Below are 27,474 nucleotides of genomic sequence, written 5' to 3' on the forward strand. Positions count from 1 at the left end.
AAGTTTGACACTAATTTAAGAAAAGTGAGGTCAAGGTCAAAGGAAAGGTCAAGGTCAAAAAATGTTGATGCAGTTGAAAAGGTTACATCAGTATGTATTAGCATATGAAGTTTGATGAAAATATTATGAATGGTTTCTTTAAAACTGAGCTAAACACTAATTTAAGAAAAGTGAGGTCAAGGTCAAAGGAAAGGTCAAGGTCAAAAAAATATTGATGCAGTTGAATAGCTCTCATCAGTATGTATCAGCATATGAAGTTTGACACTAATTTAAGAAAAGTGAGGTCAAGGTCAAAGGAAAGGTCAAGGTCAAAAAATGTTGATGCAGTTGAATAGCTCTCATCAGTATGTATCAGCATATGAAGTTTGATAACACTATCTTGAATGGTATCTTTAAAACTGAGCTAAAAACTTATTTAAGAAAAGTGAGGTCAAGGTCAAAGGAAAGGTCAAGGTAAAAAATATTGATGCAGTTGAATAGCTCTCATCAGTATGTATCAGCATATGAAGTTTGTTAAAAATATCTTCAATGGTTTCATTAAAACAGAGCTAAACATTAAGAAAAGTGAGGTCAAGGTCAAAATAAAGGTCAAGGTCAAAAAAATGTTGATGCAATTGAATAGCTTACATCAGTATGTATCAACATATGAAGTTTGATTACACTATCTTGAATGGTATCTTTAAAACTGAGCTAAACACTAATTTAAGAAAAGTGAGGTCAAGGTCAAAGGAAAGGTCAAGGTCAAAAAATGTTGATGCAGTTGCATAGCCCTCATCAATATCTATCAGCATATGAAGTTTGATAAAAATATCTTGCATAGTTTCTTTGAAACTGAGCTTTGAACAGAGCTAAACGCAAAGTGTGACGGAAGGACAGACAGAAGGACGGAAGGACGGAAGACGGACATGACAAACACTATATGCCCCGGCCATATTCATGGCGGGGCATAAAAAATGGAAAAAGCTTGTGCATCAACCTACGTTGGATTCACACTTGGTCTATACATGTGTAGGAATCTAGGAATGCCCCAGAATTTAACATTCATTTGGAATCCATTGATCTACATTTTTGAGTTATCTCGCTTTGTTCATGTAATCTGCAGCGATCATCTGCAGCGATCACCGATTCACTTCATGCTGTTGGCGGAATTATCATTAATCCTAAATCAAAACCTTAATAAAACTTTAAATAATCCGGTACTTTTGATTACCAGCTCCTTTCTGCATCTTTCAATCAACTCTGGACTAGCGATAGCCATTATTCAGCAAAATCACTGCATCCTTCATAGGATGTTTCTATATATAAAACAAACACCATGTAAAATTTCTGTGAAGATTTATTCCTATTGATCCCAAGTGAGTTAATTTCTACATTTGATATATCTCAGATCAACACAACAAAGAGCTGTGATAAGTACTCTCTGTGACCTATCTCACAAACCCCTCCCTACAAAATAAACAATCTAACCCAAAATATATCCACCTTAAATCAAATTTTATCTTTTTTGTCTAAATATCTTCCTTGTTTTGATTTAATACCTCCCCCCAACATCCCCCATCAAGAAAAAGTAAAAAAAAAAACAAAATTAAAGAAACACAATTTGAGAAATTATATCAAATATCCTACCCTAGTCTGCGAGATAGGCACAGGCTTGTCCAACGTTTAATATTGCACACAGATATTAGAAGAAAATACAATGAAAAATGGCTACACTCATTGGTGACAAATTAATGAAAATAATACTCAACAAAGCAAAATATGAGGTCAAACATGATTTCTCAAAATATGTTGAAAACAAAATCACTGCATTAGCACTTTCCTTCAAACTGACAAAGTTGACATGAAAATTAAGTAGTAATAATGCTGATTCTTAAACTTTTCATGAAAGTGCAATTAAATGACACATATTTCTATACCCGAGTCAAAAATCTACAAAAAATAGAGACTTTGGAACCAGAAACAGTTTTTTTTAAATTGATTCAAACAAAATTTTAAACTTCTTCATAATATTTCTTCTAAGATATGCATGACACACTTGTAAAATCTTCTACAATTACATTTTTTTTTTTTTTAGATTTGAACATCTTTCAATTTTAAAAAGAGGATTTAAGAATAAATAGAAACAATTGGGTGCATAAATACTGTATGAATAATGGGTTAATGTCTAAATGAAGAAATATAAAATTGATTAACACTGAAACCACACGCTAAATACTGACTAGACACAATACATTTTGTGTTATAATGGGAGTGGAAAAAATAACAAGCATACTGAAAGTAGGGGGAAAAGCTTGTAACACACTATACAACCAAATGTCTATACTAAAACTTGTGAATAAACCAAATCTTAAGCAAACCAAAAGCATATTCCAAATTCAATCCTCAATCTACAATAACGTTAAAATACCAATCTTTGAAAGCCATGAAAAAAAATCTCCACCGATTAAAAAAATACTGAAATTTAATCCAAAGTTTTGCTTCAGTATAAATATATTCTGGAATGCCAGGCACACAATAATTGAAATAAACTAACACTACATAATGAATTCCCTATATAAACGTAGATAATATAAATTTTGGTTAAAAACACTAACATAGGCTATATAAAACACTACATAAAGATAAAGAAAATAATGTTAAAATCTGACTAAGAGATCAAACTTTCTGGATTATATGACTAAATTTTGATGCTAACTCCTACTTTTAACATATATAAATGACCAATCCCATTTTTAAAGTCTTTCTAACAATGTCAAAAATATTATTTTCAACCACCAAACAGAAAGTGAAAGTTCCACAGCAAGGCCTCTGATTATAACAACTGAGACAGATGAGAGAGACTAAATGCTAGAATGATATCAGATATAAATACACATTCAGTTTAATCAATGATTACGTAATGACCATATGAGGATTTACATTACAGTATTGCAAAATTGTCTCTGGCTATATGAATCTATCTATACATGAATATATGCCTGCATGAAGAAGTCAATATTATGAGTTGAAAAAAAAAATGACTATGATTAAATGCAATGATTTATGGATTAGACATGACTGGCAACCCTGAGTATGAAGTAAGCTTTACATCACAAAAGCACTCGTTTGACGAACATCACTGACAAAATTTTTCATCTTATTTGATCATGCCGAGGCAGAAAAATTCCTTAAAATCAATGGACCTAGGCTAAAATGTAAAGGAATAAATAGTTTACAATCAAGGTGAATAAAATGGTTGACAAAGTCCTGCTAAAAAATTTTGAACAGTGCTTCAAAACACGGAATGATATACCAAATCACAATACAAAACACACAAGGTTAACATTGGCTATCAATATGATAAAAATAAACTAAGTGCCAAAAATAACACAGAAACCAAGAACCAAACTAGCACTGTTAACCTAGAGAGTGGATTAAAAACTTGACAGAAAACTAAAATAAATAATTGACAAAGCATCCATATACACCAAGAACTCTACTGCTAATTTAAATATACTACAATAAAAGTACTCTCCTACAGCTACCATTAGATATAACGAAAAAAAGGGAAACAATTCTGAATGAACACAGCAAGGTAAGACAACTCTAGTAATTCTATGACGACAAAATGCTTGAAGTACCCATGAACAAGCTGCTTAATTAAAAGCCTGCTACAGAGAAAAAACAGTGATAATGGATAATAATGGCAGGGTGACTTCAGAATAATTTGCCATTTTCTTTTTTTTTCTCTCTCTCCTCTGTAATATCACAAGCTTACAAACATTGGGAATTATTACGAGATATCAGTGATTATTAATGAAAACCATTTGGTGCATGAAAGACTACTATGAAAAATAAAATACTGGCAAGTGTTAAAAATACATGCTAAATCACATCTACAGATACATGTACAAGTGAACTGTCTTTGCCATATATATATTTTTATGTATGACAGGTTTTAGAATAACATCAAACCAAGGACAAAATACACACATTAAGTTTATCATTTTTTGTACCATTAAAATAGCATTAAACATAAAAAGTTTTTATACTGAACTCTTTTTTTTTCAATCTAGTTAGCTACCACATAAAGTTATGGTTAAAAAAAAGTATTAAAATGTACTCATTTTTTTTTTTAAATGGAGAAACAATTTGATAACCAAAAAAGGAAAAGGGATAGCTGTTATGTCCTTAGAATGACTTTGGCATTATTTTCTACAAATGAGTATCACAAACATTAGTGCATATCACCACCACACACAGCATAGAAAGGCCTCTAATACACCAGTCTAACATATGTACAATATTGTAACAAATATACAAAAAATTCTATACAATTAAGGGCAGTTCTATACACTCCCTCAGAAATTTATTTATTATGGACATTAATCTTTCGAGGACATGGAAAATAGAAGAATTAATACAAATCTTTGCTATACAATTACTTATACAATGGCACCACTTCATTCCTTTTGAAAAAGAAAAAAAAAAACCACAAACATGCTTGTTCAAACATGATTTAAAAATATGTGCACCACATATAACATTAACATCTCATTACAAAAATAGCTTACTAGCTCTTTGATTGACAATAGAATACATCTTTTCTCTAGATTCTGCCGTTTATTTTGGCTCGTCATTAAGTATCATATTTCTCTCTAAAGCAATCTCACACTGTTCAAGTTCATAAATCAAATTATCTTTTAAAAGAAAAAAGATATATTTATACGAGAGATTACATAACTGACGACTAAAGTTCATACGTTGGACTTTTCATCCAACTGCCCTCATTTTTGTTTAAATCACATGAAAATTACCAGATGAGGTGCATAAATTCAGAATATTGAAAGATCACAGACCATTGAACACTGATGAACAACATCAAACAAGTTACACAGGCAAACATAAATCTTTAGTATTTCTTCCCTACTGCCAACTGATTTGGTGCTTGACAATGCAAAGTGGAATGTTCAAATTTTATTGTAAAGAAACATCTTATTTCTATGAAATTTCTTCCCTATATCATTCATGGCAAGTATTCAAGTACCCTTTTTATGCATCTCCTTAGGCTTAATGTTATGACTGAAGATGTTTCCAAAATTCTATTACCAATATGAAGTGATGTATTAAATGCCCAAAATCAACATAGATCTCTGTTTTCCACTATATCTAGAAATCCTATACATTTATTGGCTACAAGAATAAATATGATGTTAAAATTTTACTTGTAACATTACTAAGATTACGTACTAAAATGTGACAACACATATATGTAACAAACTATAGCAACAATATATTAATTACTTAGCAATTAAAAATGATTGTTGTGTAGGTAATAAAATACATATACAAATATCAGTAAAATATACAATATGCTGATAAATACACAATATATATGGCTGGCTGTAATCCTTTTAAATATGAAGCCCGATAAAATAAATTCTACAATGAATCTACAGATAAGACAGGGGGGAAAAACAGAAGCATCTGGTTGCAGAACACAGACAGTTGTCTACCAAGAGGGAAAATAATAAGCTACAACTAACACTGATAATGATAAAAAGAAGTTGTGAGGAAAACCACACCTTTAAAATCAACCAGTTTCCAGTCCATGTTCATTAATCACAACCAAAATACACAGGTGTGTGATTTCTAGGATGCAAGCCACCACTAAATAGCACCATGAATGTCAAAAACAATGACTTATGAGAACGTTATGCAAAATATTGATATGATCTGCCTTTGGTTGGGCTTAGAGGGTATGTGGCATAAATGCCCCCTGCTGGATTGAGGCTGCCATACTGGGAGGCGATCTGAGTGGGGTAAGGCCCCGTTGGGAGGGTCGAAGACTGCAGAACAGGGTGAACGTGAGCTGGCAGGGGATGTGTTGTGTACTGGACGTGTCTAGGACTCTGATGAGCTGGAGGCGGGGCCACTGTGGGAGAGAATGGTGTGTACTGGCTCATAGCTGTGGGAATGGCTGCCATCTGGGGCTGTTGGTGAGCTGGCAGTAAATAATGATGGATTGGACTACCCTGCAAAGCTGGCGGCCGCCTAAAGTCCCTGTCAAAGACAATATCTCAATTTTAACACATAGACTGAGGCTTAAAATTCACATTCTCATAATACCATTATTCTGAGTTTATCTTATTGCCCAATATAAAGATCTTTCATCTTACCTGTGAACTTCAACTTGTGGACCCGTATTTAGGAAAACTGGTTGACCAATGGCTACACCAGTCTGAACTGGTGATAACTGACTGGGTCCAGCTGGTCTTGTAAAGTTCATGTTCCCTGGCCTTGCCTTATGCTGCTGGAAAGCTGAGCTGGAGTTGACAAAAGTCATGCCAGGTGCAGCCTGCTTGTGGGTTTGACTATGGACATTACGGACAGTTGGAGACACATAGGCTAGCTTTCCTTGTAATGCAGCATTGCTGATTTCCACTTCAAGTGGTGGAAGTTTCACCTCCGTCTTTGGGCTCCTTCCGGCCCTTGATCGGTCAAAGCTGGCAGTGGTAGTGCATGGCATATATGAAGATGTTTCCTGTTTTGGAACACTCATCACATATGGTGACACTTTGGCTTGCTCTCTTGCCTTCTTGGGCACTTCCAGTGAAACATTGGGTGGAACCACATTGTAACCTGTATCTAAGTGGTAATTTTTGTCTGTCTCTTCATTTGTCCTCTCTATTTCCTCGTGTTTGATTGGCGTCATTGCTAACTGTTTCTTAAATAGTGCATTTTGGTACTTTGCTTCAGAATCTTGAGAAGTCAGTTCCGGCACAGGAACACTTGATATTAAACTCTTGTGACTTCTGGAGGATTCTGAAAAATAATAAAGAGGAAGATCAGCTGACACCTGAAGATTTCTACACAAAATGTGGAACAAAGCAATCATATCCACATCCAAGACTTTAAGGCCTAGAATATTACATATACTTAAATCAGGCACTATATAATGTATTCAATGCCATCAAAATCAGTAAAGATCTTACCGAAAAATTCATTCCCAATACTGCTGTCCACAAATGAACGTGCATCTACACCTGTTTGGTTGTGGTTCTGAACTCGATGACTTCCAGCTCTAATGGAAAAAATATAATTGTCATAAAATATCATGATGCACAGCAGTGTAAATATATATACCAACAAAAAGTGTTGTAACTTGATACACTGCTCTATGATATGAAATACAATATGAATTTGTCTTAGTCATTAAAAATACAATTATGAGGAAACAAGTTTAGCATTCAAAAACCTCATTTAGAAATTCCTTATTTTCAAAGATATGTAAAAATACACATCATGCTTAAAAATTGCAGGTCAAAATTACATTGAAAAGAGGAAGTCCGAATCAGTAATATGGGTACATTTTCTTTAGTTTTCTTCCTTACAAGATTGTACCTTGAGGCATGGTAATCCATACACCCCTATTAGATCAATAAACCAAAGGCTCAACATCAACAACCCTCCCAGACGTCTTACCTTCTCCCTCTGTGGAACCTGTGCTCCCCCTCTTCTTCACTGTCTGAGCTGATGGTGATGATACTGGGGGTGGGGCTTGGGGTGTCTGCTATCACTATTGTCTGTTTCTGCTCTTTGCCTGACCGTCTTGTTTTGAGGTTATCTGCCCATTCCTGTAGGAGGGCATTATCATCAGGGACCAGTGTTTCGGGGGGTGTATTTTCCTTGACCCTTTTCTTTACTGGAGATAAATGTGTGGAAGCAGCCCCATTCTTGTAGCTTCTACTTTAAAAGAAAAAAAAAACACTTAGAACATAATTACTGACACAATTCTTTCATTCTATTTAAATGCAACTGAATACACGTCCACTCTTTTTAATTTTTTTTTATGAAGAACAGAGACTAAAAAAATCATTAAATGTCTTCAGTTCTACTGAAAGTTTAAAATGGTTCACAGAAACAATTGCACAAACCTCTGTTTGGTCTGCCTTTTACTTGAACCAGTTCCTTTTGGTACATATGAGTTGTTTGGCATAACTCCAATATTCCACTTCTGAGACGAGGATCCCTACAACAAACACAAAATTTATTAACATTGTGCCTCTTACATGCAAATTTAATATTTTTCTTATATTCAGCTATGCAGAAGTTTTACTTGACACAATTTTAAAGTAGAGAAATTTAGCTATTTTACCAGCGAGGCTAAAGAAGACTGTTCTAGATTGTCCAGCACCAAGGACTGCCTCCAGGTGTCTTGTAGGGCCTGGGATGCTGCTAGTGTGTCTGTCAGTAGTGGTTGCTGGACAGCCCTCTGGGTGGCGATTCCTGGAATCTGTTGCCAGGACCCCACCAGGACTTGCTGCGTACCTGGCCATGTGTTTCCTGCATTCTGTAAAATGAAGCATAAAACTTGAATTCCTTAAAATCTGAATTTAAAAAAAAAAAAATGTTTTATAATTTTTTTTTCTATCAATAAACCCATGACAATGCAAACATTCTAATGTGCATGAAAAGATGAATGCATGATACTATGTTTCTTCTGAGTTTCATTCTAAACTAACAAGTCTATATCTTGTGAAAAGATTCACAAAAATACACACTAACCACATTATACATGTGTTACAGAAAATAGAACTTGAGCGAATAAAGCCTACACTCATACCTGACTTGTTAAGGAAGCAAAGCACTACTCTATGATATATAATTCTGTATAATGTATATTTAGATATTCAAATAAAAAAAAACTTTTTTAAAAAAAATTTAAAAGAAGAAGAAATCAATTTATTTTGAGGTCTGAATTATCAAATTTTAGTTTTTAAGAGAGAGAAATTTATTTACTTTTAAAGTTATTATTTGGTGCATTGTATGACCAAAAATATAATGTTAAAGTTATCTTGAAAGTAGTTAAATGGCAAGTCTACATCTAGCAGATTACTTTCCTCTTTCTTGAAAGACAGTGAAATCAGCGAAACAAAATTTTCTTGTGCATACAATTACATAACATTTAGTAGCAATTAAAAGCACATTATAACAGTACAGTATTGTAGAAAGTTGTTGACTGCATCCTTTTTATAAAGTATTTGGATGCAGAGAAGAATTCCAAGCTCTGTGTACGGTAACATCTAAGCACAGCTACAAACTGTTGTTTCTTTTTCTATGCTCTCAAAAAAAAATTTCCTTTAAGAATGAAGCCACACTAAAACATAGGTACAAAGTTATACTGAGAGTGCAATTCTAATCCTTTACAGATTTTGATTGTATCGAGAGAAGTTTTCAGCATAGATGGAACTGTAAGCAAAAAATAAAGAAACATGGCACACAGGATAATGAGATGATACAAGGGGCTACATACGGCTGCCATGAATAATGGGTGTTCTATCATGGTCACTGGACTTATCTGGCCCACAGTACTCTACAAAGGAAAGCCTAACATGTTACCTACAACGTCACCTGACCACTCTTCCACCTATTTCTTTAGCTATTGATCCTCTTTCACTTCATTACACTTTATTTATCAGAACGTATTTTTATATCACAAGAACAAAAAATTTAATATTTGTATCTGATTTTACATGGAAACAATATCCAAATGAGGAAAAAGTATCTATTATTTAGGTATTTTTATTTCCTATGAATCAGTAATTTAATTTAATTCTAATTGTACATTCTTTTAACATTAAAATAGTTAAATCCTGTGTTAAACCTTTGATATTGATTGAATGACACTTAATAATCACTACCAAACTATGCCAGCAACAAAACTCATAAATTAACCATGCTTCTACATGTCTCTGCATACACAAATTATCTAAGTCAAAACATATCTACTGGTTGATAACATTACATATCATGACTAGGATCTACAATCATGCAAGCAGCAAATAAAATGGTGGGATTCCCTTGGAAGGATTACCTCCCTTAAGTCACACTGTTATTAAAAATTTTTAACTTCCTTTTTCATTTTATAAACACTTCCTCCCCTTTCTGTGAGAATTACATGCTATCCCTGTAAGGATGTTTATAAAAGAATTTCTTCCTGACCACCTCATGCAAGGAATATATGGTATGAGGAAGCTGATGTAATTTTAGAGCAATCTTACCTGAGCAATCAGCTGGGGCTGAAGTTGTAATGTGGGAGCTGCTTGGGTTACCATGGGAACATGGTTGTACCTTGTTGGAGAGCTCAGGCCTACAGAGAAAAAATATTTAAAATTCGTACTAACAATTTTTCATTAAACCAATAAATTATATCTGATAAGCAGTTGAATACAGTTCAACAGTATTTTGTATGCACTCTAATACATCATTTTTATTTTTTTAAATGTTTTTTTTTTCTTCCCTTAAAGAATAAATAAAATATTGCTTATTTCCTGTGCTGTCAGATGAAAATAAAATTGAACCAGATCATGTTAGAAGTGTTCAGAAAACTGTGCACCAGAATATTCAAGGCCTTGATACCAGTATTATATATAAACAATTCTGTCATTTCCTTTTCCTTATTAGGATTATAAAGTTCATCTTTCTTCCTTCAAGTAAGCACTGTAAGCACTATTTACAAAGCCTTGTTAATAAACAGATTTTTTTTTACATCAAGCTGCTAAATAAAATGTATGCTTCAAATTTGAACCACTTCTGCAAAACTGCCATAAAGTGCAACAAAGGGTGAGGTGTACCTTGGATACCGGGCACCACTATAGAGGAGACGTGAATAAAAGGATCGGTGCGGCTAAACTGTGTTGAGGACCTGGGTGCTGACAGCTGTGTGTTAACTTGTGATGGCTGATAAGGAATGTAATGCCGTGACTGTAAGGGATACGGCAAATACTGAAGTTCTGTACCCGGATGATGAGAAGTTCCACTCAAGTTCTGGGTCGCCATCTGTCAGAATAGAGGGTTCTCATTTAAATAAATCCAATAAACAAAAAAAGATTTCTGGGTAAATTTTCAGAACTGCTGTTTTCAGGTTTCATGTTCACACAAAGCTTCTTTGCAGCTATATAAGCATAAAAATAAATGTATGATCTCTGATATTTTACAAGAATATGAAAAAACATCAAGCTTTGTATGTGGCTGCTGTGTTAATTCTCAAGACCAGTTTTCAGACTGTACCTGTGTGTGAAGGGCGTTGATCTGATTGTTGAAACTGACAGTCAGATTACTAGTGGAGGGTGGCACCAGATTTGACATGATGGAACTTGTGTTTTGATTCACATCAAATATGCTCTTCACCGAACGTCGACAAATGTCCATTGCTGACAGACTCTGTTTAAACCTAAAGAAAAAGAGAAGAATATAAAATACAACTTGTAATTAATCCCAAAATTTGTTTAAAATCTTCAGATCATTTAAATCTAGTGATGCTTATAGAACTCCAATGTTGTCCATCCATAGCTTTAATTTCAGATTCATGCAATATAGCATGTTCATCAACTTTTAAGTTGTACATCATGTAAAGGTACGTAAATGTTTGTTAATTACTCTCTGAGACAGGCAATAACACGAGACTCATTTCCTTCATATGTTTCAAATTCCACATGATCGACCTTACTGTGATACGTACATGTTACATGGAGCGTATTCTATGAGATGGGCCATGGTGATGAAGGGGTGGTTCAGGGCCTCCCCAGGGGTGATCCTCCTCTCCTGGTCCAGAGTCAACATCCTCTTCAAGAGGTCAATGAATTCTTTCCTGTCTACCTTTTCTGCCATTAACTCACTGCCATCCAGGTCAGTAGGCACATTAATCTGAAACAGTTTCAGCTTGCAATTCAGATTTTTTTTAAATATGTACTAGAAATAACTTTTTTTGATTTTTTTGATAATTATTTTTCTTAACGTCAAAAAAAAAAAATGTTTCAAATCTTTGGGAGACCATAGTTTTCTATTATTGAACATGAAAATTACTTCCACTACTCAAAATTTCATGATTTTGATTTTGTAACAAAATATCAAAGCAAAAATAAAAATTTTCATAAAAAAGAAATATAGCTAATATAATACTAGAAAAGAATTCTCAGATATGTGGTTCACGCTAATAACTTTTAGTCATATTCATGTCCTATTGAGTCCTTTACACAGCATTTTGTGTTCTATAATGAATGTGGTATACTTCATATACTCAGCACTGCATGATGAGCTGAAAGCTCAAAGTTAATAAAGAACTGAACATTCTCACAAGAAAGAAGGTGTGTGCATTTCTTAATGTCTTTGTTGTGTTGTATTATCAATATTTCTATTATGAAGCACTTGTGGCTTACAAAAGTGTTTTTCTTTTTTCAATTATCAGTTTTTCATCAGCATGGAAACAAAGGAAGAATACAGAGAGGAAAACTAATTAAGAAATATCAATTGTCCAACCAATCAGCCTCAGACTAGCTTATATGTGCAGGAAAACACCTTGAATGCTGACACCAGAGATAAGCTTGTATGGGCTTAGTCATCATTTAGGGAAATTTTTTCTTTGTGGGTATCAAAATAAGACTTAAAACAAACAATAACTGCCTAGATGATTTTTCTTTGATAACACAGCCTTTTTCCAAATAACAGGAAATTCTGAACTTTGTTAAGCACACAAATATCCTTTCAAGTTATTAAAGCAATGTAAATAAAAAGACCCTGATTTTGTAAAATTTCAGGTTTTCAAAAATTTGGCGACTGCTAAACCATTCAAATATTTACCACTCTGCTCACATCCTCTTTATCATTTTCCTTCCAGCATTTCCCCCAGTATTCTCTTTCATTGTACTCTTTCTACCCTTCATAGCCTCCCAAATTATCAGTCCCACCATCAAAAATATCCCCCCACTACCAATATACTTTATCCTTTTTATTAACTACTGTTTCAGGACAACTTGTTTTTTTTTCTTGTAGAATTTCACACCTTGGCTTACTTTCATTTAACCCAACTTGTGTAATTTTGGTGATCTTAATCACAACCCCTTTTATCCAAAATTACAGCATAGAAAGTATTAATCAAACCGGTGACAACAAAGCAATCCACGAATGAAGTTGTACATGTGTAAATAATGTTTTGCACACCAAACCTCTGTTCTCCATTTCTTCCTTGTTGAGCCGTTTTGTACATACCTGTGCCATGTCGTCCAGACAATTAAAGATGTACTTCCTGGCTTCTTTTGATTTGATTTTCGTTTCACCTTCATGTTCTTCTGGAGTCTAAATAGAGTACATGTAAATCAGCAACTATTCACTTAAATTGATGAAAATTTTAACACCATATCAATCTATTTCAGAGGTTTTATTTATTTTATGCATTTTCTATCAGATTTTTGCCATAACATATGCTGGTAGCAACAAGGATTATGCAATCTAAATTTAATGCATGTTGTGATACAGTCAGTTTTAAAACATGACAGTAATTCATTACATGTATCTATATATTCATTATTAAATATTTCCCACCCACTGGCATTCAACAACTGCAATGTATCATAGTCTGCTAGCATTTTGATAGATGCATGACAGCAATATTTCTGCACAAAACCAAGGGAAACAGTTATTGCCACCGAAAAAGACAATAATTTTCAGCCAAAAGAGAAAATTATGCCCATCAGGTATAACATACTCTAAATTAGCACCCTCTAAACAGCACATACTACGTAAATCACTTGAATTATGCATGCCCAAGACTATTTGTTTTATTGTCACCCAAACTTAATTTGTCTGGTATTTTTTATGGATTTTGGGTACATCAATGTCTTATTCCAGAGAATGGGATGGTCTATTGATTGGGAGTGATAGTGTTCATTAGAAGCGCTCAGCTACCTTAAGCCTCCAGAAGGGATAGTTGCTATCTGTGTTTTCTCGAATGAAAAATCGCGTTGTTTTGGTAGCTGCGCTGAGCATGTGTTCTGCTGGCAAGCCTTGTGTCTGGGAGATGTAGCGGATCTGTAACAGACAAAATTCATTGTAAACAATACAAGGAAACTTCTCTGTTAGTTAGAGTAACATGTTTGTCTCCAAGTCTACATGCAAATAAGAATGGACATTAACGGAATTATAAAATATATAAATTACACATACTGCTGTACTCCTACCAGATTTTTTTCTATGAATGTTCTAAATTTAATAAAATTAAAATGGATCATATTAAAACTTTGAATTTTAGTCAAATATTTTCAAGGGGTTTTTTTCTGATGACTAGTAAATTAAATACAATCCAAACATAAAAATACAACAACATCTTCATTAACATGCTTAATTAAGTTAGCACTTTGAATGTAATAAATTTTATGGTAATACTTAATTACAAGCATGTCTTAGAACATGCAGATGGGAGACATAATGGTTAGCTGAAATCTATTTCAATCATCTGTCAGTCAGTTGGGATCATGATTTTTATCCATTCTCTCACATTTCTGGCATGAAGGGAATACCGAATGTCTTTTTTTTAATATACTTCACTGTTTCTACTCACTGGCTCCAAAATCAATTTCCATGCCTCAAGCAGGCAACCATTTGAAAACAAAAAAGATTTTAACAACAGAGATTTTTAAGTAGGTTAATGTGCCCTTTCCATGCCAGAGGTATTCTATATCTAAAATAATATGTATAAATTTATAAATAATGGATATCTAAAAACAGGATAACCCTTGGCCTCCATTAAATCTTTCTTTACAAAATTGAGAGAGACAATGAATTATAGAAAAAAAATTACATCATCATCATTAATGAATATTTCAAAATGATGGCTTAATTTAGACTGTGCATCAATATACAAGGCTGCTTTCATTATCTGCTGTATCAAACGTGTGAAAGAGCAGATTTCTGGAACAGCTGAACTATATTAATAACACTCAAGGAAGAGAAACATTATCCGATCTGCATGTTTAGAATGTGCATCATGTACAGAGACAGGGAGGAGACTGCTGAGTTCTGGGAGATACTGTAATGAGAGGCTTCAGATTACACAAGACATGGTCAGGTTTGATCACCTGAGCCCATTAACTCGTCAAGATACTCCTCCATTGTCAGCTTACAAAACTAACAATACTTTTAAGAGGATTATATGCCAAGCTAAAACCCCGCCAATTCTGGAACTGGCAGACACAAGGAAATGTCAATGGGAATACAGAAACTTGAAGATATTATTTTTCATTAGCTCCTTTCCAAGTGTGCTCATAATACTCATAAACAGCCAGTAAATGGCTCATGTTCAAATTCTAATCAAGTTCAGACAAGTTATTCTTGGCAAGCTGCTGAAACAATCTTTTTTCATGTTTTCATATGTTTGTTAATTCTTGCAGAAATGTTCAGGGTAATAGTGTCTTCATATCTCATAATGTTTTTGACAGTCTAGTTACCTGGTCGTATTCTGAAGAGCCTGGGTAGAGGGGCCAGCCCAGAAACAATTCAGCTATCACACAGCCCAGGGACCACATATCTATAGCTTCACAGAATGGAAGGCCTAGCAAGATCTCGGGAGCTCTGCAAAGAAAACAACAAATGTCATTATCACACAGAACAAAAATCCACAAATATGTTAAGAATGTAGAAATACAGAAATAAAAATAATGAACACAAGGCCTAACAATTATTTCTGTTTGTTTGTTTGTTTCTTGTAACCTTACTAACCCCTTTAATGACCACATACTGATTAATTTTTTTTTTCATTAAAATTTGCAAAATCTGGGAAAAGAAATGATTTAATTCATTTTTCTCTTTAATCTGATAAATAATAATGAAACTGGCTTTGTTTACATATATATCATTTCTTTTTAAATTAATATATTATGGTTTGGTGATGCTTTGATGTAGCTAATTGCTAAGCACTAAAACTGCCCATGCCTTTGGAGTGTGATATTTCATGCTATCATACCCATGTCATCTGCAAGTATGTCTGGAATAACTCTATCTAATTGTCATTTACTTTTCTCTTTTCATTTTCTTAAATGACCTATAATACAAATTAAAGCCTACTTATATCCTTAACATTTTTAAAAGCATATTACAGGAAACAAACATCTACAACTGAACCTCGTTATCTTAAACTTGAAGGGGCCAAGAAAAAAAAATTTGAGATACCCAATCATTCGAATATCGATGGTATAATACTTAAAGAATAAGTGATCGGGACTTCCAAATCACTTAGACATATCCATGGTATTCAAGACATCTATTCAAGATGAAGTTCAACTGTACTTTCATTCTTCTTAAGTCGCCATGGTATGCAATTCCTTGGTAATTGTTGTTACCAAGGAATTGCAATACAAGGGAGGCATTTAAAGCTGTAAACAACATCCATGATGCTGAGAGTTCAAGTACAGTACACAATTATGTCCTGCATAATATGTGCAAGTAGAGCTATTCGCTCTGTGTGTTCTTTTCGCAATAAAAAAAAAATTGGGACACTCTTAAGTCTTTTGATATATTTGCATTTGTTTCTTTACAAATAACAGACAATGTCTTCATTTCATACTTCAATTCATGACAGTTAAAAGCATATTAAACCATCCACTCTGTTATACATATAACGTCACTTTGTACTAGGTATTTTACATTCTTAAGTGGTCTCCTATGTAGACACCTGATTTTAACATCACATTTGATGGCAGGCTTTATCAGAGTTCCTATCTGCCAAAGTAATCGAGGGACTAAGACAAGATGTATACAGTCACCCGTGAGGCCATTGTGGGACTTTTAATCGGCACAATATCTCTATTTCCTGCTCACACCATCTGTAATTTGAATATTGACCCCCAAACAATCCAAGTGGCATGCCCTAGGAAACAGGCATTCATACCTGTGCCAAAATAACTCTGTTATTTAAATGCGTAAGCAGTCTCGTCTTCTCACGTCAAAACTTAAGTCAACAAATTTTCCTCATGGGGCTTTGTTAAAGTAACTTTTCTTTACCAAATAATCAAACATTATAATTTTGCTGTAGAAAAATCGGCAAGTTACTTCCTTCGGCTGAAAAGCCCTTATTATTGATGGGATAGAGCGATAACACTCTTATTAAATCTTAGATTGATAGCACCTTCCCATGAATATGTACATTCACTACAGCCTATCATTATAGAGACCTGTATGTTAATGGTTTCCCCCTTGTGGCCAGACAAAGGGAAATGAAATCCTGTTTCAGTGTGTTGTTTCTGTTTACAGTTATGTGGGGAATACCTTAAATCCAGCCACACTTTAAATATTTATCACAAATTGAGCATTATGTATGCGTACTCTGTTGACTGGGTCTCTGCGTGTCCTATCTATGAATAGGTGGCCTAACACAACAGAACAAACACATAAATTCTCTCTGGTCATCAGTGTTCATAAAAGTATGAACACACGTAAACCATTGTCTTTGTGACTCATTGTTAACGACATTTCTCTCTCTCTCTCAGAAGTTAACTTGTGTATGTATTCATTTAAACATGGTGTAGTACATTGACAATGTCTTGGAACTGCTGATTTATATTATCTAACTCATTGCACTGAATTTGGATACTTATGAAAGTCTAAGATTGCTTTCTGACTGCTGTTTGCACTTATCAAGTTTGTTTGTTTGTTTGTTTTTTGTTCATACATCTACACCTATCCTAACTAAGGTCCAAGCCCAGCCTTTACATAAGGGACTAGTCCAAAACTGACAAGGCCTAGTACTTTTAGTTCTGTTCTGTAGAGAATTAGCCAATGTCATGAATGAGACTATCCTAATTAATTAGTACCCCATAGTAATGGACATCAACTGTAATCAACAAGACCTGGCATCAATAAAAGGATTTTAATGCCATTGTTTACGCCAATCCTACAACTGAACCTCTCTGTTCCATGTTACATTAGTGTGATTAGAGCAGTTTTAACTACGCATACAATGTATTTAAAGATCTATATATCTTCTACCAGTATAACCAGGCATTAAGAACCTTGGTGATGGATAACTCAGGCTATTTTTTTTTTATAACATCTTACATTTAATCTTAAATCACCTTAGAATTTCAATGATTTCACAACACAAAGGGGGGAAAGATTGCTATTTCTCACTACTTTAATCATTGTTATTTATAAAGCTTCCTAATTTTTCACCTTGATCTTTCTTAATCAGTGACTGACGTTTGGTGTGGATTTGGTGAATTATTAGAAAGGAATGTGATTCGTGAGTCTGTTATTTTCGCAAAACTCAGACCCTCCCAATAAACTTTGTTGGAAATTGGCAGCCAAGTGTATCTTTGTGTTACCAAACTGCTATCTCTCTGTGTCTGGCAACAATTCTAGGGGCATATTCTGTATTAAAATTGTGTTCACCTGTTAACATATACACATGAAAATCATTTCACACAAAGTGCCCCTTTTGTAGCTTGTATAGCTCAAATGTTCAGAAAGCACCAGCCTTTGTTGATTCAAAGGCTCTTGGGCAAAAAGGAGAGAATTCTAACCATACCAAAGCCTACATATGTAAATTTTCATTGCCATGGTTATTAAAACTGTTTCTGCAATTATTTTTTTCACTTTCTCTCTTTCTCTGAAGGGTTCACAGATTGGCAGATTTTCTACGCAGAGCTAATGAAAGCACTCAAAACCCAATTTCTCCAATGAGAAATCTTAAAACCTTGCAACACTTGAGTTTCCTGCTGTGTTCTGTACTTAACTTTGACCCTGCGTTTTGGGTTTTTTTTTTCAAAACACTGCATGAGGCACTATGCATTCCGTTCTTTCATTCTATCATTCCTGTTAGTTAGAATTAATGGATTGATTCCATGCTATCTGTAAACTTTATAAAGAACCTTAATTACATCATAGCTGCATTGTGTTAATATAAACTAGCTGGATTTCCTCGTTTTAATCTACTATTACGTAAAAATTAGTTGCGAACAAAATGAAAACCTACTGAGTGTAGCAAAATACACACAAACACAATGAATATGCTTTGGGTTTTGTTAGTCATTCATGACATTTACACATGGACTTCACTTGAGGGAAAAAATGAAGCAAGTTCATATTCTATCTAGTACATGTCTGTTTACTGTGAAACCAGCCACCAGCACTCCTTTCTGATGTGAAAATATCAATGACAAGAGCTTAACACTGTCACCAGTCATGTGTTATGTCATTTACACACACATGCCTGCTGCACGGGGAAAATGCATAGCCCATCAAAATGTTAACTCTATGGTCTTATGTGTACACAATACTTAGTCGGCAGACCTTTCAAGTGACTAGTATGCCTGTAGAAACTTTCAAATAAGAAATCCCTCTATTTCTGGACAAGAGGTAGAGATAATTATCATACAGGTGCAGAGGGCCACCCCATCTGTCACTGTCTAGGTATTTCTATAACAGACTAAGACAGCATGGTTCACTGGCCATCTCTCACCCTGTGTTACAACATAGAGATCATGGCCACAGTTCACACACCTAGAATGTGAATCTGACTTCAACATCAATAATATTCCCCTATCTCTTATATCTATAGATGCAACCTGTCTGTCAAATGCAAACTAATGTCCATTTTTAACCATCCCAGATATTCCTATATTAATTATGTAAACTAAAAATTATAAATTAACATATCACATTATAGATATACTCTATGTAAGTTGTCAAATCTCTTAAAGGAAAATCTGGCACTTTCACAGAAACTTCCAAGTCAAAACCTTCTTTGTTGTACATAATACATTAACACGCAACAGACAGCAAAAATTCTAAACTTTTGACATGCAGAAGGTGGGAGGGGGTGGATTGGCATTTTCCTTGAAGGCCTATACTATCATACTGTCTACAGATTGAATTATTCTTCCAGACATGTTCTCTACAGTTTGTGATTTCATTACTGTGATGGAATTTCACCACTGACTCTATTTCTTTATAACCTTGCACTGTATAAGATTACTGAAGTGGATGCTGGGGACAAACTATTTCTCAGGAAATGTCCACTTTGTTTATTCTGTAACCAATGGTATATCGTTGAAGTGAATGTGACATAACTATTGCCTACACTCTGAGTGCTCAAACAGCATAAATTTGGTGGTTGGCGTAGTGGAAAAAACTTGGTATACACAAGCATTAGCCAATAAAAGCACATTTTTGTAAAAGGTAGATTGTTCACTTCTCCTATTCACAAACTAAGAATAATGGGCATTTATTCTCCTAATTTCAACACATTTTTTTAATATCAAATTTGAAATTTGATACTTTTCAGGAGCAGTTCATTCACAGATCTATAGTTCAAGAAACAAGTTTTAATACTTGTTCACCTGACAGGAGAGTAGTAATGTTACATCTTAGGCCAATTCAACTTAATTGATAGATTATCATCCCTGCCCGCCCCTCAGAAATTGGTCCGCCCCAATGTTTTTTATTTTTGCAAGAATTATGTTTTCCGGAAATTTTTCGTGTTTGATTCTGGTATTTATATTTCAAAAGGTATTTCCGGTTTAGAAAGATCAAGAACCGCACGTCAAGAAAGAGAAATGGTTTTTATTATTTCTCGTGTTGTGACAGGCATGTACGAAAGAAGGGGTTGGTATGCTACAAATTTTAGTGATAAAAAAACAATCATCGATTTCTACAATGATTTCGTGTGCAGAAATATTGACAACAGGCCACCCCAACCTGACATTCAGACGTAGCTAATCCACCTAAAAATTAAAAAGAGGAATTTCAACGCAAATCTTTGATTTCTAGGAAGTTAAGTCCATAGAATGAAAAGAATAAGCATTCTTTTTAAGGAATTTCACACAATAAACTAAATATTGATGCCCAAAAATACCCAAACACTGACAACGTCTGTGACCCAGGAGAGCAAATCAGGGAAGATAACTATCAGAAGTATTTCGAGTGCGATTGAAATTAAGCAAAATACAGATGACTGAATTTAACATTTGAATGATTTTTAAGTTAGAAAAATTCAGAAATGCATTTTAAATTGCTAAAATTTCCTTATATTTATAGGTATTTTGAGCTGTCAGCACTTTATTTTCTTCAAATAATGAAATACCAACTATGTCTCCGATCCCAACGAAGACAAAATTTTACAAAAGTCGTGCACTTTTATGCTACATGTTGGGGACTTCATTTAGGCATGAAAAAATCTTAAATAATGTTTAAAATCTTTAGAAAGTAGAAAATTTGTGCTAACACTAAAAACGTAAAGACAATCTGGAAAAATAGTGTACCTGCTACACTTCCTATTCAACATACATTTTCATCAAAATATTCTTATCAAAATAATTTTTTTTCTATCTAAAACATAAGATTATGTCGGAAAACAAAATAGCTACTTACGTAATCTTTAATTCTCAACTGTCCATAAAGATAGATCAGAATATTCAATTTAGTATCATTGTTTACTTCACATAACAAATTCGAACGTTGATGGCCGCCAGGTCAAAAACACGAGTTATCTAACTTTGCAAAAAATGGCGTTAACTGGAATAGCTATCAGACGGGGATAATTACTGTCAAAATCGGACACAACAAAACAGATAAATAAAAAATAAAATCCTCCCACCCGCCCCATATTTTTGGTGACCCTGGATGATAATCTACTAATTAAGTTTAAATTGGCCTTATCTATGTACAAAATCCAATACATCTAATAATAAATAGTAAGCATATTCTTTTTTTTTATTTTCTAGGCCCAGGCCCTGTGCACTTATTATGACAAATTCAGAATCCATGATGGATATCAGGGTGAAAATGATACATCACTAAAATCATTATCAACACACTAACTCCTCCAGCTCAAAAAAAAAACAACAACATGATATCATTCAAGCGATTCTGGTGCAAAATTTTTACAGTGATGTTAAATATATATACCTCGAATGACATATTAACTTTTGCATTCTAAAGATCACAGAATCGATCTACATGTATACATCTACCATACAATGAACTTGGTGGTGGAAGGACATGAAATTCAAATAAAAAATAACCCAAAAAATCTTTTTAAACAAAATTTTAAATGTAATGGGAGGGAGATGTTTAAGATTCCAGGCCTCAAATCACAATCAAAAATCCATACAGGCAAAACATCCCTCCTGTTTTGTTACTTTTTCTAATTAAATCAGAGTATTTTTCTGTTGACATAAATCACACATTGGCTTTTTTTTTAAATACAAATTGACCAATAAGACAACTTTAAGGTCTACCTCCTTTTCACTCTTCATCTACTGTAAAGTTGTAAACATATTTTTTCCTTGGGATAAAAATACCACAGAAACACAATTTCAATTCAATCCGCACGTAGAAAATTACGCAGATTTCTGAGATTGCCACTATATGCCTTAAATGTAGTTTAGGTACACTAGGGCAAATTGTTACAGAAAAATTTTGACCGCGTACATACTCGCTAAGAGTAAATTAATACCATGCGGAAAAGAGTGATTCTACAGTAAATTAGGAATATAACAGAAATGTGTGCACCTCAAAATATTCATTCCTCTTTGCAAATACTACATGCAAACTTTAATATTTTTTGTCTTTCAAATATTAAATATATATATCACTATGTACCAAAAAATCATGTTTTGGAAAGCAACAATTCTTAGCCTTGTAGAAAATGAATTAAAAAAGTACTGAAAACACAATCTAGAGTTTCTCTTACCTGTAGTATCGTGACTGTAAATATGTAGAACAAACTGCCTTGGACACATGACTAGCAGAACCAAAATCAATGACTTTAACTTTATACGGCATTCGAATGGGATCTGTCAACATAATATTTTCAGGTTTCAGGTCCGCATGAATCAAATGCAGGCTTTTCAACTTCAGCAATGCAGTCAACACTTGTTGCGTGATCGGACGGATGTACTTCAAGGGTAGAGGCTGAAATTTGTTCTGCTTGAGAAAGTCATATAAATTCTGTTCAAGCATCTCGAAAACCAAGCAAGTATGGTTTTTGTGCTGAAAGCATTCATATGCTCGTACAAAGTTGAATTCGTCAGCATTTTCATGACTTAATCTTGTTAATATGCTGACTTCTATTTGGCCCTGTCTTGCATACGAAGGGTGGTTTTTCAAGATTTTTATTGCTACGATTTCATTGGTCCCTTTCTTCCAACATTTGACCACTTGACCAAATGTGCCACGACCCAAAAACTCCAGCACTTCGTAGGCATTGTGACTCGTCAAAGAGTACAATACCTCATGCTGTACTAACTGATAGTCACCCTCACTATTTGAGGAGGATGTATTTTTGGAGGTGTTCGTTGTTGTTGCTGTGGTCGTGGCAATAAGGGGCTTCTCATCCTCGCTTGGTACTGTTTGCACGTCTGTGAGCTGCATCGGTATTTCCAATTCCTCACATTTACGCTTAATTCCACATCTCTGGTACGTATCTAGAAGTTTTAACGTTGAAGCACGAATGTAATTTTGAGATATATTTTCCACGTCTCTATAAGCATTCCTATTGGGTGGATAAAACAATGTCTGGTTGCTGTTACCCTGTGTATACTCTGATGCTGAGTGTAATAATGGACTCTGTGAACTGTACAGGTTACTTGAAGCTACATTATGGAGATCGGGAAACACTTCCAACTTAATCTTCTTGCTAAATGCATTTATTGTTGAGCTGTAGCTTCCTTCTTGCATCAGGGACTACCTTCTGAAAGTTATACATCAAATACATGCTTTACAGAAAAGTTAATCTATTTGGATATCTGAATATTTGGACTGACACAGCCATTGGTGATGGTGACAGTCCAAATATACAGCCAAGCCTAATCTCAACTGAGATTACATAAAAGTTATCGAATAATTTATTACTCTTAAAACATTATCAAGAAGTTATTCGGGATTAAAGTCTTCCAAATTAACTGGTCAAAAGTTACAAACATCGTGTCACAGATGTATTAGCAATACATAACAGAAATTACATGTATACAGCTCATGCACATAAACATCAATACCTAAAATAGAGATGTGCTTCTCACAGCGAATCATTTCTCTTCCAAAAATATAACACAATTATTACGAATAATATATCTTTACATCACTCCTGGATGTTTAATTTAATCCTCTAAACTAAGCTGCACATGACCAAGCTCTCAACTGATATGATTAGGACTTATTTACAAGCATGGCGATCATGTAACCTTGACCATAAACAGACTGACCTATTTCCTAACATGGTCACGATCTTCAACTCCCCTTCTCAGCTATAAATATCTTAATAAATTAAGTTACTTTACCTTCAAGTTTTCTTAAAATCTCTCCCTCCTTTCGTATTGTTGATAAGAAAACGTCTGTCGCATGAACAATGTCCCTATCAATGTTTATCGCAAGCCATTTCCGTGAACATGTGTTTTCGTTAAATTCTTGGTTGTAGCGACTCCTTTGTTCATCTCCTTTTATCGTTATAATGCCCCGTGTTACCACTGTCGTTCACAATAAAAATTCGTTTTTCCCCCGAAATCAAGGCTCTGTCTGAGCCATTCTTCAAGTAAATATCATTCTCTGTGTAGCATACGGGGGATCAAGTCGAGTTCATGTAGAAGAACCATATGGAGAATTTCTCACTTCCGATAAAATATGGCCACAACACGTTCTTGTTTTCTTTCAAGTTAAAAACTCATAACAAAATGGTCATAGAAAAAGAAAAGCCTGATTGTGTCAAGTTTAATACCATTATTTTTAATTAAAACGTTTCTCCCAATAAAAAAAGAAAAGTTAAAATGAGGACGGTCTTTGTAATCATTTCCCGTTCGGTTCTCTATATTATGACGTCATGGAACTATGTGTATATGAAAGTCATAAAATATGACCAATGAGCAAGCTCGTCTCCAAGCAAGTGCGCCAAAAGTTTTGTTTACATTATCCACAAACAAAAAAAAAATTGTTCTTATATTTAGTAATTGACATTTATTCATGTTTGTCCCATACACCTGTACAAAAGACAAAGAAGATCTCTGAGGGTTAAGTTAGTGCTTTTCACATCTGTTTGCCTTTTCATAAACTGGGGAAGGAGGGGGGGGGGGGGGTCCAAGCTTATAATTAAACATTATTATAGTTTTTTGTCATTGATTAATTCTCTGATTTTTTTCTATTAAGAACTACGATTTTTTCTATTAAGAACTACGATTGATTGAGTTACAATTTATTATATTACTCAGCCTGAAATACATGTATGTCGCGTTTAACAATCTGTAGAAGCTTCTATATATAGCACACCCCCCCTTGATTAATTCCATCCCCTGAATACCTCACAGTTTGTGGAATATTAATACAAAAGATCAAATGCATGGAACCAGGAAGATTGTACATATATTTTTAGGGTGTTAGATACAAAACGTTCTATTGACACGTTCCCTTTTTAGATTAATTTCTGAGCACTCAGTGGCGGATTTAAGGGGGGGCGCACCCGGCGCCCCCCCCCCCTCCCTAAAACTGTCAAAGTTAGCGTAAATCATAGTTTCGTCAAGAAAATGAAAAAATGTCTTCTCGGTAGACCTCATTTTTACCCTACAAAATCTCTAGAATCCAGGAGCTTCCGGGGGCTTCGCCCCCTGGGCCCCCACCAGGGCTTTGCCCTGGACCCACTGGGGGCCTCAAGGCTGTCCCCAGACCCCTTGCCTACTTCTGCGCCCCCCCCCCTAACTTCAATTCCTGGATCCGCGACTGGCACTATCAGGCGCGGATCCACCCAAAAGGGGGTCCACCCCGTCTAAAAATTTCCAACCCAGAAATTTTTTGACAAGCAAAAAAAAAAAAATAAATAAATAAATAAAAAAAAAAATTAATTAAAAAAAACACCTAAACTCCTTTCCCAAACTTTTCAAACCCAGAAAATTTCTTGACAAGCCAAAAAATAAAAATAAAAAAGAAACCTAACATCCATATCCAAAACGTTAAAGGGCCTTTTTCGTGGTGGTGGTGGTGTCCACGTTTTCGGGGGGGGGGGGGCAAAGTCACTTTTTATTTGCTTCAGTATATACTTTTTTCTAACTCTGCAAATCCGGGGGGGGGGGGAAGACACCCCCCACGACCAATTTAGATCCGTGCATGTCTATGTACATGGACCCTTCCCCTATCCGCAGCGGCTTATATTCGATGTAAAACACTGTTACATCAATTTTCAATTTTCGTTAATTTTTTGTTTATAACCCAGAGGAAAATGACCCATTTTTTCTCTCAAAACAAAGACAGAACTATGCAGTACGTGTTACCTCTATTTTTTTTTTAAATTGAAATATGAATATTAAGATAACGAAGAGTGAACATGTTCAAGAGCCCAATTAATCAATACAAATTGTGAGCAGAGCTAACCTGGACCTCTAAAACAGAGAGGGATCAGGTGCCATATGGAGAAGTAAGCATCCTCTGTCGACCAGTCACACGCTCCGTGTGCTCTTGTCATGATCGGAAAAAAGGGGAAAAAATCGTAGACAATTCAGTGTGAAAATGATTGCCTTCTAATGTGTTCGATATTTATTAGAAATGCAGACAATCCGAATTATGTTACTTTATATCTTTTGATTAATTATTATATGTGATAAGAATCTCCAGTTTAAACATGTGATTAATAATATGAACACCACTGTTATAAAATCCGTATTTTTTTTTTTAAATCCCTTATGTTATCAGGTTCTCAGTACCTCAAGAAAAAGTAACTAATTTCCTGTACATGTATTTGTATTTTCGAATAACTCTGTATAACTTTATTGCATTTCTTATCCTAATTATTAATATAGGTTTGCGCGATTTATAATGACTAGTTAAGTCCTAATGACATGCACTGTATCCTTTACATCTATGATCTCTCATACAGAAGATACATTATGCACATGAAAGTATGCTGCCACCCTTTAAGTTTGTTCAAATCTTGGTGTAACGTCTATCCTTGAATTTCAAGGTTTGACCCCCCCCCCCCCCAAGAATTAGGTTTGTTACGAAATGAAACTAGTTATAGTAATAAAACCATATTCTTAGAATTACATTATTTGTCAGGTAAGTGCTAAAAGAACTTAAGGACGGCTAAGAAGAAACCGTATTTGAGGTCCATGCAGTAATATCAGTTTTTGATAATGAATGAATGTTGCAAACTTGAAAAGAGACCACAGAAGGCGTTAATGTGAATTTTTCTCGGTAAAAAAAAACAACAATACACTAAAAGTTATACATTGTAAAAAAATTAGTGAGTTTAGTCTGCATCTGCATTTCTGATAAACAGTATAGTTTTCAGAAGGGGAGGGGTGCTTTATAGGTTTAATATATAGTAATGAGAGACAACTCCGAGATATGAAATATAATATCTGAGGAATAAAGTTATCTTCTCTTTTGTATATCCCTCTCTCTCTCTCTCTCTCTCTCTCTCTCTCTCTCTCTCTCTATATATATATATATATATATATACGAGTATAAAAAGTTTAGGACTGTTCACATGTAGATGATAGCAACAGAATGGTAATTTAGAATAATCAGATATAATATAATGATTCCTTTTTTTCTCTTTCATTTCATGGAGGCAAAGACTCGCTGCCCTACCCTACATTGGAACACTCTTTATGCTCTACTTGTCATTATTCATCCAGCTTAGTGACGTAAGTTCTCTAACACTATGAATCGAAGAATTCCTTG

At 34.4% G+C, this 27,474-nt stretch overlaps 1 protein-coding gene across 3 annotated transcripts; it reads right to left on the reverse strand.

The window, feature by feature from the left end:
- Positions 1 to 1,318: 1,318 nt before the first annotated feature.
- On the reverse strand, positions 1,319 to 24,427 carry LOC133175779 (homeodomain-interacting protein kinase 2-like). 3 transcript variants are annotated; one of them, XM_061310891.1, is made up of 16 exons: positions 24,090 to 24,427; positions 22,505 to 23,503; positions 15,264 to 15,387; positions 13,726 to 13,848; positions 13,030 to 13,116; positions 11,504 to 11,688; positions 11,053 to 11,215; positions 10,617 to 10,821; positions 10,044 to 10,132; positions 9,296 to 9,355; positions 8,138 to 8,332; positions 7,917 to 8,011; positions 7,465 to 7,728; positions 6,975 to 7,063; positions 6,159 to 6,804; positions 1,319 to 6,042 (listed from the first exon to the last, which is right to left on the reverse strand). In XM_061310891.1, the coding sequence occupies exons 2-16, from the start codon at positions 23,488 to 23,490 to the stop codon at positions 5,694 to 5,696; spliced, it is 3,660 nt and encodes a 1,219-aa protein (XP_061166875.1). In that variant the 5' UTR covers positions 23,491 to 23,503; positions 24,090 to 24,427; the 3' UTR covers positions 1,319 to 5,693. The 3 variants fall into 3 exon arrangements, with proteins under 3 accessions (XP_061166875.1, XP_061166876.1, XP_061166877.1); XM_061310892.1 differs by having other exon boundaries at positions 7,465 to 7,725; positions 24,090 to 24,424; XM_061310893.1 differs by lacking the exon at positions 9,296 to 9,355 and having other exon boundaries at positions 24,090 to 24,426.
- Between the last annotated feature and the right edge of the window lie 3,047 nt (positions 24,428 to 27,474).

This window comes from Saccostrea echinata, unplaced genomic scaffold (genome assembly GCF_033153115.1).
Source record: "Saccostrea echinata isolate AGI-Se365-2 ecotype Australia unplaced genomic scaffold, CSIRO_AGI_Sech_v1 ptg000064l, whole genome shotgun sequence".
In the NCBI taxonomy this organism is placed as follows: Eukaryota; Metazoa; Mollusca; class Bivalvia; order Ostreida; family Ostreidae; genus Saccostrea; species Saccostrea echinata.

Bases quoted from the DNA above. Each gene is read 5' to 3' on its own strand.
- LOC133175779 (XM_061310891.1), bottom strand. From the start codon at position 23,490: ATGCAAGAAGGAAGCTACAGCTCAACAATAAATGCATTTAGCAAGAAG. The intron at 9,356-10,043 runs GTAAGATTGCTC...TTTCCTTTGTAG, and splicing joins AGCCCCAGCTGATTGCTCAG to AGTACTGTGGGCCAGATAAG. The intron at 6,043-6,158 runs GTAAGATGAAAG...TGTCTTTGACAG, and splicing joins CCACAAGTTGAAGTTCACAG to GGACTTTAGGCGGCCGCCAG.